At 41.0% G+C, this 15,528-nt stretch overlaps 1 protein-coding gene across 1 annotated transcript in view; it reads left to right on the forward strand.

Annotated features, from left to right (window-relative positions):
- MIGA1 (mitoguardin 1) overlaps positions 1 to 15,528 on the forward strand; it is a 76,713-nt gene that overhangs the window by 44,546 nt on the left and 16,639 nt on the right. The window contains 4 exon segments of the mRNA XM_049771482.1: positions 5,397 to 5,491; positions 7,684 to 7,802; positions 8,064 to 8,136; positions 10,479 to 10,565. Of these exon segments, the coding sequence (XP_049627439.1) occupies positions 5,397 to 5,491; positions 7,684 to 7,802; positions 8,064 to 8,136; positions 10,479 to 10,565 (374 nt within the window).

A 15,528-nucleotide genomic window follows, 5' to 3' on the forward strand; every position in this document is an offset into this window, starting at 1 on the left:
AATACTTTTAGATTACAGGTTCACTTTTCTCCAGGATGATCAGACTGTGGTTTGGCCTGGATTTCTGCCTCTTCTTGTTAGATCTTTGAGTAAGATACACTGTGACCAGCTGATCCTAGTGATCCTATTAAAGTCTCTAGAACTATTGACTTAACCTTAATTGCTTTTACTCAGCAATATTTCCTAGTTCAAAATCACAGTTGCTACATTGGCTGAGTATAGCAAATAAGGTTTGATAAAGAAGGAAACCCTGAGGCTACTGTTGCAGAAATCTTTTTTTCCCATAGGGCCAGAGTATGGGGCTGTTTTTATATATGTACTATCATTTCACATAGGCAAAACTGAGTAAGTCAAAATCTATCAATTAGCGTTCCTTTTTCTTGTGTCAGTGGATTTCTTTGTTACTCTTTTCATTAGCAAGTTACTATTTGAGGAGGAAATAAAAAAAAATAGACCTTAGCCTGTTTCTTTCACTTTCTGAAATATGAAATACAGTCTTTGAATTTTGTGTTTAATTTTTTTTTCTTCTCTTAAACCAGATGGTAGCATTTTAGAACAAACCAGAGTTAATTCTTTCATTAGATTATAGCAGATACTGGAAGATAGTTTATCTGCAGCAGGAACTGCTTTATTTTCAATAAAACCATAGAAAGGACAAGGTTCCAAATCATGTAAGCTGCCAAAAAGCATCTGGAGAATAACTGCTTACATAGGAGTCAGATGACACAGACATCTGGCAACTTTCCTCTTGCTGGTGTTAGAAACTCCACAGTGGACAGCCCAGATTTTAAAAGAAGAGTGGCATCTTTGGAATCTCAGCTAGAATCTGCTGAGGTTAAAATAGATGTGATGCCTTCGAAGTGACAGAAAATAGAATTGCCTGGGAATGGCACAGTGAGACATGCAGAAAACTCACTTGGATTGGTTTAAAACTACTGGATTCATGCCTGATGTTTCCTGTTCCAGGCCTGGAGTATCTTTTAGTTTTTCTTTTTTTTAAACTTCCAAGAAAATTCTGCTTCAGAAAAAAAATTAGTATGTGAATTATGACATTGTGAAAGAAGGAGGAAGGCTGGAATCCAGTCAGATTTTTGGCCTGAAATATATGACTTTTTTTTGTTCAAAGTAAACATGTCTTTGGTGTTCGTCCAGAGAAGGACGTAGTTTATGTCTAGGCATAAATGTTCTGGGTGATTGAGATAGGTAAAGAAGAGTTTAAATTTTTTGACAACATATATTTTTTTAAAATCTTGGTTAAATAAAGAATTTACTCTGCTGAGCATCAAAATGGCAACACATAGCACTTTAAAAAATATTTAATCACTCAATTATGTGTAAAGCTTTCTTTTAGATGCTTCTAATGAATTAATGATGAGCTGTTAAAATAAGCTTATGCTATGCTGCATATTTCAAATTTATGAGGTAGTTTTATAACTTTAATTTAGGGGCTAATTATTATAAATAGAATTTTAATAAAAGGCAATATGGTAATAATATCCAGAGACAATAGAGATGAGGATCAGGAGGACCAGTCCATGGTAGGAAGCTTGCCACAAGGAGAGGAGAGTGCAGTTAAAGTAGAATTGGGTGCTGTGAGGGGATAAAGTGACATTAATGGTACCCCTCCATTATCAATAGTGCAAACCACAGTGTCCACAAGGAGAGAGAGAGAGAGAGAGAGAGAGAGAGAGAGAGAGAGAGAGATGAGAGAGAGAGAGAGAGAAGAGAAGAGAGAGAGAGAGAGAGAGAGAGGAGAAAAGGGAAGGTAAAATGCCTGGGGGAGGGGGGGGTATGTGGGAGGGAAACTAGGGACATTGGTGGTGGGAAATGTGACTGTACTGAAACCAAAGTGTCTAAAAGGAAAAATAAAGGAAGAGAGAGAGAGAGAGAGAAGAGAGGAGAGAGAGAGAGAGAGGAGAGAGAGAGAGGAGAGAGGAGAGATATATGCTCCAGTGGGGACATTGGTGCACTGGTGAAGGTTGTTGTACATTGTATGACTGTAACTTAATCATGAACAACTTTATGGAAATGAAAATTTTTTAAAAATTTTAAATTAAAAAATATTTTTAAAAAAGTGTTTAAAAAATAGAAATTTAAGAAAACTCTGAAAATAAGTTAGTCGTAGTCGTATATCAGACAAGATGACCCATAGTGAAAAATGTATACCATGCATATCTAATGTATCTTCAGAAATCCTTCACTTAAAGGAACTTTATGAGATCAGTACTGTTTATGGCAAGTTTTACTTAAATTATGAGTAAGAAAGTTACAATTGGAGGGGCCGGCCTAGGACAGACCACGGTTCGATCCCCCGGAGTCCCATATGGTCCCCCAAGCCAGGAGCGACTTCTGAGCGCATAGCCAGGAGTAACCCTTGAGCGTCACCGGGTGTGGCCCCAAAACAAACAAAAACAAAACAAAACAAAATTAACGATTGGAGCAATAGTACAGCAGGTAGGATGCTTGACTTTTGCTCAGCTGACCAGGGTTTGAACCTCAGCACATTTGGTTCCCAACTCCACCAGGAGTGATCCTGTGCACAGATGTAAACCCTGAGCACCATCACTAGGTGTGGGCCCCCCAAAAACGTTAGGATTAGAAATTAGGATTGGGATCCAAATGCTGGCTGGCTAGCTTCAAATCCTAAACCTTCATCCCGCTGCTTTATCATAATATGGTGAACGGGAGTTGGGGAATGTACTCAACCAAAACTGTGGGGAAGGACCTTTAATTAAATGGTGGAAAACAAGAGTCAAAGTATAGGGTGGACAGATTATGGAAAACTTTGAAGCCACTGGGGCTGGAGCACTAACACAGTGAGTAGGGTGTTTGCCTCACATGTGGCCAACTCAGTTTCGATCCCCCTGCATTCTATATTGTCCGAGCCTGCCAGGAGTAATTTCAGAGTACAGAGTCGGGATAACCCTGGCAATACTGGGTGTGACCCAAAAGCAAAAACTAAGGAACAAATGAAAAAACAACTTTGGAACCAGACCGGGGCTCATTGAAGGTTTTTTTTGTTGTTTCTGAGGGGTCACATTTAGCGGTGCTTAATGCTCTTGGCTCTGCATTCAGGTGAATCAATGTTGGTGGGACTTGTGGTGCTGGGGATTAAACCCAGATCAACATGTGCAATGCAATGTCTTAACCATGTTACTATTTCCCTGGCCTTTTCTTTGAAGATTACTATCAGAAAATATTTTTTCCTTTGTAATTAATTTTGCGGGGCCACACCCAGCAGCACTCAGGGATTCCTCTTGGCTCTATGCTCAAAAATCGGTCCTAGCAGGCTCGGAGATCATACGGGGTGCTGGGATCTGAACCACCGTCCTTCTGCATGCAAGGCAAATGCCCTACCTCCATGCTATCTCTCCACCCCTGTTGATAACTCTTAGGAGAATTATCGGACACATAGTTGTCACTCAGAAAATGTGAGCTCAGAGCTGGAATCATGGCGCAAGCGGTAGGGCATTTGCCTTGCGTGAGCTTACCTAGGATGGACAGCAGCGGTTTGATATTCTGCTTACCCTGTGGTCCCCCGTGCCAGGTGATTTCTGAGCACATAGCCAGGAGTAACCCCTAAGCGTCACTGGGTGTGGCCCAAAAATCCAAAAAAAAAAAAGAAGAAAGAAAGATAAGAAAGAAAGAGAGATGAGAGAGAGAGAGAGAGAGAGAGAGAGGAGAGAGAAAGAGAGAGAGAGAAGAGAAAGAGAAGAAGAGAAAGAAAAAAGAAGAAAGAAGAAAGAAAGAAAGAAAGAAAGAGAAAGAAAGAAAAGAGAAGAAAAAAGAAAGAAAGAAAAAAGAAAGAAAGAAAGAAAGAAAGAAAGAAAGAAAAAGAAAAAAGAAAAGAAGAAAGAAAGAAAAGAAAGAAAGAAAGAAAAAGAAAATATGAGCTCAGTCTTTTTTTTTTTTATTTTTTGGTTTTTGGTTTTTGGGTCACACCGGCAGTGCTCAGGGGCTACTCCTTGTGGCTCTATGCTCAGAAATCGCCCCTGGCAGGCTCGGGAACCATATGGGATGCAGGGATTCGAACCACCATCCTACTGCATGCAAGGCAAATGCCCTACAACTGTGCTATCTCTCCGGCCCTGGTCTTTTTTTTTTTTTTAACAGTTTTTTTTGTTTTGTTTTGTTTTGTTGTTGTTTTTTTACAGTGAGAACTCATTTGGGGGGGTTGGGCCACACCCGTTTGATGCTCAGGGGTTACTCCTGGCTATGTGCTCAGAAATCGCCCTGGCTTGGGGGGACCATATGGGACGCCGGGGGATTGAACCGCTGTCCGTCCTACGCTAGCGCTTGCAAGGCAGACACCTTCCTCTTAGCGCCACCTTCCTGGCCTGAGAGCTCAATCTTTTTTTTTTTTTTTTGAGAGCTCAATCTTAACCCTCAAAAATAGTAAGGTCTTAAGCTGATAGATGAGGCAGGAATATTCTTACAGTGCTATAAAATAGTTAATGGACAGTGGTTCTTTTTTAAGATATCATAATCAGTACTGTAAACATTCTTATGCATATACACATGCATTTCTGTAAAAACACAGCCAAGGGTAACACATTTTTTTAGCTCTTTGTAAACAGGAAACAGTTATATTTGACCATTTAAGTTAGCTGAGTAAATATCAAAATATTTCTAAATTTCATAATTTTTTATTTTGTTTTTGTTTTGGGGCTACAGTCAGTAGTGCTCAGGGTTAACTCCTATCTTTGTACTCAGGGATCACCCTTTTAGGGATCAAAACTGGTTTGGCTGCATGCTTGCTTACTAGCTATACTTAAACTAAACACTTACTATCTGTCTGGTTCATCAAAGCTGTTTTTAATGTGAAATTAAGTTTAGTGCCCCCCCCTTTTTAGGGGAGCACACCAGAGATACTCAGGGTTTACACCTGGCTGTGCAATTAGGGATTATTCCTAGTGGTGCTTGTGGGGACCATATGGAATATTGGAGATTAAATCCAGGTTGGCCATTTGCAGACATGTGCCCTGTCCACTGGCCCAAGACAACATTAAGAAAATAACTATGGGGGATATGGGTTGCAGAAAGGGAACAGGGAAGGGGGGAGGACAAATTTGGTGGTGGGTATTCCCTGATTCAATGTTAATATGTACCTAAAATTACTAATGTGAAAGATATGTAAGCCACTATGATCAAAAATAATAAAAAAAAAAAAGTAACTAGCACGGTGTATAGAGCGTTTGCCTTGTTACATGGGCTAACCTGGGTTCAATCCCGGCATCCATATTGTCTCCTAAGCCTTCCAGTAGTGATTTTTCCCCACAAAGTAAAAACAAAAAAAAATGGAATATTTAATAATAGATTAATATTAAATATTCTATTTAATAAATAAATAAGGAATATCTGTTTCTAAACTCTTCATCCTTTACTTTTAAGATAAGATACAGATATCACCATGAAGGGGAATTTGGATGACTTTGGCGTGCGGGACACCTTGAGCATTGCATCAACTGATTCCTTTGCTTCAGCAGCAGAGGTAGGACATTCATGATTCTATTAATGATTTCTCAACATTTTCAGATGCAGAAGACAATTGTTATTGTGCTAATCAGCCTTTTATGTTGGATTTATTGTATGGTCAATTCTGGGATATAGAGATGAACATAACATAAATATTGTTTCCAATATATTTAAATAATCAGGTTTTTTTTTTTGTTTTTCTTTTGTTTTGTTTTTTGGGTCACAACTGGCAGCACTCAGGGGTTACTCCTAACTCTATTCTCTACGCTCCTGGCAGGCTCGGGGCACCATATGGGATGCTGGATTTGAACCACCAACCTTCTGCATGCAAGGCAAATGCCTTACCTCCATGCTATCTCTCTGGCCCCAGTTTGTTTGTTTTGCTGGTATGCTCAGGGTTTAGTCCAAGCCCTGTATTCAGGGATCACTCATGGCAGGCTCAGGGAACCATATGGAATGTGGGCATCAATCCAGGTTGATGGCATGCAAAGCAAGCACCTTACCCACTGTACTATCTCTCTGGGGCTCCATCACTGTGGCAATTTAATAGTGGTATGCAGGAATGTGCCCCAAAATATACTCAGGAATTTGGAAATTCTTGGCCCAACTGTTTGGGCCACATCCAGTGGTTTTGGAATCCATGCAGTGCGAGGTATCTAACATGGGTTCTTATGCATTCAAGGAATGTGTTCCACCCCTATGAGTTATCTTCCTGGTACTTAGTTGTTTTCATGACATGGGAACATATGTTAAACAAAAAGTATGTTAAGGAAGAATGTATGTAAAGCTTAATATAGATGGGATGATTATAATTTTTGTAGTAAGAAGCATAGTAGGAAATAACATGCCCCAAAACAATAAAACCAAAGAACATGAGAACTGGTCTTCAGTAGAAAGCATTGTATTGGGAGCAGGTGAATAGAATTGGGAGAGGAGCACTGTGACAGTGGTGAAGGAAAGTGGTCACTTTAGAGCAGAAGGGGGTTGTCAGAAGGTGGTAAAAAGGTATACATGAAACCACATCAGGGCTAGAGATAGAGAGGTAGTGGGTAGGGCACTTTCTTTGCATGTGACCAACCCAGGTTCAATTCCTGACATCCTATGGTCCCCGAAGGACTGCCAAGACTGATTCCTGAGTGCAGAGCCAGGAGTAGTAACCCCCAATCATTGCCTAATGTGGAAAGAAAGAGAGCTAGAGAGAAAAGGTTGTGAGAAGAGGAAGAGATGTTGGGAGTGTAGGGAGGGAGGAAAAGAAGGAAAGAAGGAAGGAAGCAAGGAAAGAAGGAAGGAAGGAAGCAAGGAAAGGAAGGAAGGAAGGAAGGAAGGAAGGGAGGGAGGAAGGAAGGAAGGAAGGAAGGAAGGGAGGGAGGGAGGGAGGGAGGGAGGGAGGGAGGAAGGAAGGAAGGAAGGAAGGAAGGAAAGGAGGGAGTACAAAGCCAAGAATAACCCTGAGCACCGTTTGATATGGCCCAGAGAAAAGGAAGGAAGAGGGGGGAGGGAGGGAGGGAGGGAGGGAGGGAGGAGGAAGGAAGAAGGAAGGAAGGAAGGAAGGAAGGAAGGAAGGAAGGAAGGAAGGAAGGAAGGAAGGAAGGAAGGAAGGAAGGAGAGACAGTATTGTAAACTTGTAAACCACAGAGGAAAACAGGTGGAACGAATGAGCATTGGTGAAGGGATTGGTGTTAGAACATTGTATGCTTGAAATTCAGTCATTAATAACTATAGAGTGCCTCAACAAAATAAATCTAAATTTAAAACAGATTCTTAGGTTTTGTAAAACAGATTACTTCATTGTTTTTTGTAACAACTTTTTCTTTAATTACAATGATGAATTTTAATGCTTTTGATTAGAAGCATTCTTTGACTAAAATCCTGGGCTGTTAGGGTGTGTTTTTTGTTTTTATTTTTTTTTAATTTTGGGCCACACCCAGTGACACTCAGGGGTTACTCCTGCATGTGCTCAGAAATCGCTCCTTGCTTGGGGGCCATATGGGACGCTGGAGGATGGAACCCCATCCATTCTAGGTCAGACATGCGCAAGGCAAATGCCTTACCACTGTGCCACCACTCCGGCCCCTGTTAAGGTGTTTTTAATAGGGTTTTCTTTTTTTTTTTTTTTTTTTTTTTTTTTTTAGTTTTTAGTTAAAAAATACTTTCTATCATTTATAGCCCTTATGTCAGGACAGTCTGTTCTAATACCTTGTGTTTTAGCTTTCAGAACACAGAGAAGTGCGGCATACATACAGTCTGGAGTCTCTTTGCCACTGCCCTTTTTATGAAGAAGCCATGCATTTAGTTGAAGAAGGAAAAATTTACTCAAGGGTGCTCAGGTAGCACTTCAGTTTTGCTTGTTTATTGAAAAACATGAATGTGTTCTTGCTGTGTTCGGATGGTCTTTGTGTATATTTATGAGACATGAGAATATTATACTTTAAGTTCAGAAAAATTTTGTATATTTCTTAATGTTGAGTAAACGGATGTGTTCTGTATATTAAGGTTCTGAAGTGAAGTGAAGCCTTCTATGCATCCAGATTTATAGTGGGCTCATAGTGATTGCAGCATAGTAATTGTCTCCCTTGTTTATGATCTAGGACTGAAATGTTGGAGTGCTTAGGAGACAGTGACTTTCTTGCCAAACTCCACTGCATTCGACAGGCTTTTCAGGTAATGTCTTAACATTAAGTGATTTCTCCAAACTACTCACTGACACTCTTTTTCTTTCTTTTCTTTTTTTTTGTTTTCGGGTCACACCTGGTGTGCTCAGGGGTTACTCCTGGCTCTATGCTCAGAAATCTCTCCTGGTAGGCTCAGGGGTCCATATGGGATGCTGGGATTAGAACCACCAACCTTCTGCATGCAAGGCAAACGCTTTTACCTCCATGCTATCTCTCCAGCCCCACTGCCACTTTTTTTCTGGGTGACACTTGGCAGTGCTCAGGGGTTAAGCTGGCTCTGTACTCAGGGATCATTCCTGGCTGTGCTCAGGGGACCAAATGGGATTGCCCAGATTGGCCACATGCAAGGCAAACACCCTATCTGTTGTGCGATTGCTCTGCCCCTCATTGCCTTTCTTATTCTGTAGAGTTCAGATGCATACAAATAGGACAGCTCTTTGCTCGGTTTTTGTCTTTATTAGGAGCCTAATGGCAATTAGAAAGTCTATTAAGTTTATTTTTCTGTTTCTGTCTCTTGATTTGTCACTGTTCTCACCTCATGGCTTCCCACCACTGCCACATTTTGTAGGGACAGGATTTTTTTTTCTTTTAGTGAATCAAATAGTTTTTATTGAGTAAGATTTATTTAGAAATATGTGAGGAGAGGAGCCAGAGAGATAACACAGCAGTAGGGCATTTGCCTTGCATGCAGCCAATCCAGGACAGATGGTGGTTTGAATCTCGGCATCCCATAGGGTCCCCCATGCCTGCCAGGAGTGATTTCTGAGCGCAGAACCAGAAGTAGCCCTTGCGCACTGTTGGATGTGACCAAAAACCAGGGAAAAAATATGTGAGGAGAGAAAAAGAGAATAAACACATGTTCAAGAGAGAACACAGGCTTCTCCAGAGTGAAAAAAATGAAGCACAGATACATAGAGACAAGTAAGATGCGTGTCCAAGGAGAACACAGATTAAAGAGCAAGTGAGGGACATGATATTTGATGCTGCAAATATGTACAAATGTCTGTTTAAAATGAAAACTTGGGGGTGGAGTGATAGTACTGCAGGTAGGATGTTTGCCACATACGCATGCAGCCAACCTGGGTTTGATCTCCAGTATCCCATATGGTACCCCGAGTCATTTTAAATAAATACCTTGTTTATTTAAAAGTAACATAAAATGGAGCCAGATTGGTGGTGCAAACAATAGGGGGTCTGCCTTGCCTGTGCTAGCCTAGGACGGACCACAGTTTGATCCCTTGGCATCCCATATGGTCCCCCAAGTCAGGAGCGATTTCTGAGCACACAGTCAGGAGTAACCTGAGTGTCACCAGGTGTGGCCCCAAAACAAAGCAAAACAAAACAAAAAACCATAAAATTAAAAGATGTTTTTTAATTATCAGTTAGCATGTGATCTAACTTAAATCATAAAATTATTGGCTTTCTTAAAAATGAGGTCATCTAGCAACAAAATTACCTCTGTCTTGTGGATTCTATAAGTTTCAGGAGGTGGCTTTTTATTTTTGTTTTTGTTTTTGGGCCAAACCCAGTGGCGTTCAGGGGTTACTCCTAACTCTGCAGTCAGAGAGATAGCACAGCGTTTGCCTTGCAAGCAGCCGATCCAGAATCAAAGGTGGTTGGTTTGAATCCTGGTGTCCCATATGGTCCCCTGTGCCTGCCAGGAGCTATTTCTGAGCAGACAGCCAGGAGTAACCCCTGAGCACTGCCAGTTGTGACCCAAAAACCAAAAACCAAAAAAAAAAAAAAAAAAAAATCACTCCTGGCAGTCTCTGGGGACCATATGGAGTGCTGGGGATTGAACCCAGTCCGTCCTGGGTCAGCCATGTTCAAGGCAAATGCCCTACCACTGTGCTATCACTCTAGCCCCAAGGGGGGTGGCTTTTTTTTTTTTTTTTTTTTTTTTTGGTTTTTGGGCCACACCCATTTGACGCTCAGGGGTTACTCCTGGCTATGTGCTCAGAAGTTGCTCCTGGCTTGGGGGACCATATGGGACACCGGGGGATCGAACCGCGGTCCGTCCAAGGTTAGCGCAGGCAAGGCAGGCACCTTACCTTTAGCGCCACCGCCCGGCCCCCGGGGGGTGGCTTTCTAATAGCGATTAGAGCAGAATTTAAATTCTGGTTTATCTTTTTCTATTATAGGTTTTAAGAACTCTTATTGTTTTAATAAATTAGAGCTTTGATGCCAGCTTGCTGAACTGGCTTGCATGTACTGCATGACCTCATTCAAAGTTATTTATGTACACAATGCTTTATGATCCAGTGTCTAATCAAATTATGCACAGGATTTTACCTTTTTGTTTGTTTGTTTGGGTCTGGGTTCCTTTCTCAGGTAATTCTTTCAGAAACAGCTAACAGGCTGTTCCTTGCTGAGAGTGGAAGGAAAATTTTATCAGCATTAATTGTGAAAGCACGAAAGGTAAGCAGGCATTGTTGGTAAATTTTGTTGTTTTGTTTCAAATAAGCTAAAGTAAGATTAAAATGTGTTGAATTTTTAGTTCAAGAAAATGTCTTTGTATGAGGCTAGAGAGAAAATACTGGGGTTAAAATTCTTGCCTTGCACGTCATCAACCCCAATTTGATTCCCTGAACTTCATGTAGTCTCTGAACACACCCAGGAGTTATCCCTGAGCATAGCCTGATGTGCAAAACTAACCAAATTTTTCTACTTCATTGCTAAGTTTCACAAGTTAAAAAACAACTCAACTGCCTTGATTCTATTTGGTTTGATTTTTTTTTTAATTTAATTTTTGGGCTGCACCTAGCAATGCTCAGGGGTTACTCCTGGCTTTGAACTAAGGAAATGCTCTTGACAGTGTTTGCGGGTTCATGTGGGATGCCAGGTATTGAACCTGGTTCAGTCACATGCAAGGCAAATAAATGCCCTACCTGCTGTAATACTGTTCCAGACCCAATAGTTGATTTATTTTTATGTATAAGTTCTACACGATATTTTGATCAAATTTTTTTATATAATTATTCTTTTTTGGGGGAGTACATCTGGTGACTCTCAGGGGTTACTTCTGGCTATGCACTCAGAAATCAGTCCTGGCTTGGGGGACCATATGGGAAGGCGGGGATCGAACCAGGGTCCGTCCTGGGTCAGCTGCGTGCAAGGTAAACGCCCTACTGCTGTGCTATTGCTTTGGCCCCACATTATAATTATTCATAAACTTCCAATAAAGATTGTGATTTTAGGACCTGAGTTATAGTGCAGTAAGTAACGTCCTTGCTTTTCACACTGCTGATTTAATCCCTGGTGCCTCAAATGGTCTCCTGAACCTCTCTAGGAGTGATCCCAGAATGTAGAGCCAGGCATTAGCCCAGCACATCATTAGATGTACCCCAAAACCAAAATAAGTAAATAAAATTAAAAAAAGAAAAGTTGTGGCTGTTAATGTGAGAATCATTATTAAAGCCACTAAAACCACTACTATTAATATGTCTCAGATGGAGTGCCAGGGATTGAACTTGGTTCGGCTGCATGACCACTGTGCTATCGCTCTGCCATAAGCAAGAGATCTGATCTTCAATTGCTATTGCTCCAGCCCGACTTTTTTAATTTTTTTAAATTGAATTACCATTACAAAGTTGCAATGATATTTATGATTGGGCTTCAGGTATATAATTTTCCAACACCAATTCCTTTATCCCTACTTTCTTCCAATAATGTCCCCAGTTTCCCTCTCCCCCCACCCCTGCCTTTGTGGCAAGCACTTTTCCCTCCACCATTGAACTAGTGTTTTCTTCCCTAACTTATCCCAACACCCCTGCCCCAGTAGCAAGCTTCCAATTGAAGACCAGTTCTTTTGCTCAGATGGTATTTCTTACTTCCCTCAATCCTGTTCATTAAAAAGGTTCTAGGAAATAGTGCAGAACTCAGAAATCTGAAAATAAGTTGACTGTCTCCTATCTTTATGGGATTGGATAAGGCAGAAGCAATAAGCCTTCCTTGAGTCACTTAAGTTTCTGGTTTTTGCACCAAATCCCGTGCAATTTCTTTCTTTTTTTTTTTTTTTATCTTTTTGTAGCAATTTCAGTTTCCTCACTTGCAGGATAGAATTATATTGACCGCACCTTATTTCAGGGGACTCTTTAATTAAGTAAATGATAATAAATTTTAGGGCATTTTATGGTTAAATAAATGATAAACATCAAACAAAAAGGGGTGGGAGCAATATGGCACAGTGGTAAGGCATTTGCTTTGCACACGGCCAACACAGAACGGACCCCAGTTCAAATCCTAGCATCCCATATGGTCCCCTGAGCCTGCCAGGAGCGACTTCTGAGCACAGAGCCAGGAGTAACTCCTGAGTACTGCCAGGTGTGGCCCTCTCCCCACAAAAAATACATGAAACAAAAATTTTAAGTGCAAGTTAAATGTAATATTAACTATTTGATTGGGCCAGAGTGACAATAATATAGCAATTGTGTTCGTACAGCTGACCAGGGTTTAATCCTTGGCACCCTGAGCACCTCCAAAAGTGATCCTCGAACACACAACCAATAGTAGGCCCTGAACACTGCCAAATGTGATCCAAAGAGCCCAGGGTTGCTTCCCCAGTCAAATACTTCCATTTCCTATGTAAATTTTTTTTTTTTTTTGGTTTTTGGGCCACACCCTGTGACGCTCAGGGGTTACTCCTGGCTATGCGCTCAGAAGTTGCTCCTGGCTTCTTGGGGGACCATATGGGACGCCGGGGGATCGAACCGCGGTCCGTCCTAGGCTAGCGCAGGCAAGGCAGGCACCTTACCTCCAGCGCCACCGCCCGGCCCCTCCTATGTAAATTTTTAAAATAAATTTGGTTGTAAGTCTTAAGCTATCCTTGGCAGTGCTCAGGGCTTACTTTTGATTCAACTCAGGGATTACTCCTGGCAAGACTTACATTTATGTGTAAGGATTGATCCCAGGTCAACCATATGTTCAGGACAAGAACCCTACCTGCTTATACTTTCTCTCTAGCCCCTACTCCAAATGTTATAATTGGGGGAAGGGTGGGGGTATACTGGTTCTCAAGGATTATTCCTAGCTCTGTGCTCAGGAATTACTCCTGGCAGGCTTGAAGAACATATATATGTTTTATACATATCATAGTGCCAGGGATTGAACCTGGGTCAGCTGCATGCAAAAAAAAAAAAAAAAAAAAAAAAAAAGCACCCTCTCTGCTGTACTATCGCTGCAGCACACCTTGTTCTCAAGGCTCAAGGATGCTAGGGCTCAAACCCAAATTGGCTGTGTGCAAAGCAGGCACCCTGCCTGCATACTATCTCTCTAGCCCGTAAGCTCAGTGATTTGAACTACAGTTGCTAAAACTGCTTGAATGGGAGCTCATTTTCCAGTTTTATGGGGGAATATTCATATTGTTTTCTGGAAAGGCTGGAGCAGACACATTTCCACTATCAGTGAATGAGAGTTTCTTTCTTCTCACATCCATGCTAGCATTGATTATTCTTGTTCTTTGTGATGTGTGGCAGACTCTATGGTATGAAATGATACTTCATTGTTTTTTGACTTGCATCTCACTGACGATTAGTGATGTGGAACATTTTATCATTTGCCTTTTGGCCATCTGTATTTCTTCTTTGAGGAAATGTCTGTTTATTTCTTCTCCCCATTTTTGGATGGGATTAGATTTGTTTTCTTGCTGAGTTCTATCAATGCCTTGTATATCTTAGATATTAATCCCTTATCTGATGGGTATTGGGTAAATAGTTTCTCCCATTCCATGGACAGTTTGTACCCTAGACACTGTTTCCTTTGAAGTGCAGAAGCTTCTTAATTTAATTTAGTCCCATTTGTTCCACTTGCTTGGACAGTGGTGGATACCTGCTTCCACTTGCTTCCAGTGGTTCCTCATTGAAGAAGCCTTTAGTTTTAATGTCATGGAGTATTTTGCCTATATTTTCTTCTGTGTACCTTATGGTTTTAGTTCTGTTATCAAAGTTTTTAATCCATTGATTTGACCTTAGTTCGTGATGTTAAAAGAAGTCTGAGTTCACTTTTTTGCACGTAGTTGACCAATTATCACAACACCACTTGTTGAAGACTCTTTTCTTGATCCACTTTGTATTTCTTGCCCCTTTTTTCAAAGTTAATTGATAGTATGTCTAGGGTTCAGTCTCTGAATACTCAAGTCTATTCCATTTATATTAGGGTCTGTCTTTATTCCAATAGTATGCTGTTTTAATGACTATAGCTTTATAGTACAGTTTAAAGTTGGGGAAAGTGATGCCCTCATCTTCTCTTTACTAAGGATTGCTTTAGCTATTTGTGGGTATTTATTGTTCCAAATGAATTTGGGAATATTTGACCCACTTCTTTGATACATATCATGGATATATTAAAACTAGAAATTCAGCTCCTATATGATCCAGCAAAACCAGTCCTAGGGATATAATCTACGAACATAAAACATAATGCAAAATACCTTCTGCACTCCTGTGTTCATCACAATACTATTTACAATAGCCAGAATCTGAAAACAATATAGGTGCTCAACAACAGATGAGTGGCTAAAGAAACTGTGGTACATCTACACAATGGAATACTATGCAACTATTAGAAAAAAATGAAGTCATGAAGTTTGCTTACATGTGTATAGATATGAAGAGTATTATAGTGAGTGAAATGAGTCAGAGGGAAAGGGAGAGACAGAATAGTCTCACACATCTGAGGATATAAGAAAATTAAAGGCAGTATGGCAATAATATACAGAGACAATAGAGATGAATATCAGGAGCTGCAATCTATGATAGGAAGCTTGCCACAAGAGTGGTTAGTGCAATTAGAGAAGAGAAGGTCTATTATTACAATGATAGTTGGAACTGATCACGTTGGACAAGAATTGGGTGCTAAAATGGGATAAGGTGGGGCCGGGTGGTGGTGCTAAAGGTAAGGTGCCTGCTTTGCCTGCGCTAGCCTTGGACGGACCGTGGTTCGATCCCCCGATGTCCCATATGGTCCCTCAAGCCAGGAGCAACTTCTGAGCACATAGCCAGGAGTAACCCCTGAGCGTTACCGGGTGTGGCCCAAAAACCAAAAAAAAAAAAAAATGGGATAAGGTGATATGCATGAGTCCCCCTCATTAATAATCGTTTGAACCACAGTGTTAGAAAGGAGAGAGAGAGAGAGAGACAGAGACAGAGACAGAGAGAGACAGTGACAGAGAGACAGAGAGAGGCAGAGAGACAGAGAGAGACAGAGAGGCAAAATGCCTGCCCCAGAGATAGGCATCGGTGGGGGGTGAGAGGGAAATGGGGGACATTGGTGGTAAGAAAGTTACAGTGGTGAAGGGTAGTGTACAATCTATGATGGAAACCCAACTATGAACATTTCTGTAACCACCATGCTTAAGTAAAGCAATTACATAAAAAAAGAAAAG

Source organism: Suncus etruscus, chromosome 4, assembly GCF_024139225.1.
Source record: "Suncus etruscus isolate mSunEtr1 chromosome 4, mSunEtr1.pri.cur, whole genome shotgun sequence".
NCBI lineage: Eukaryota > Metazoa > Chordata > Mammalia > Eulipotyphla > Soricidae > Suncus > Suncus etruscus.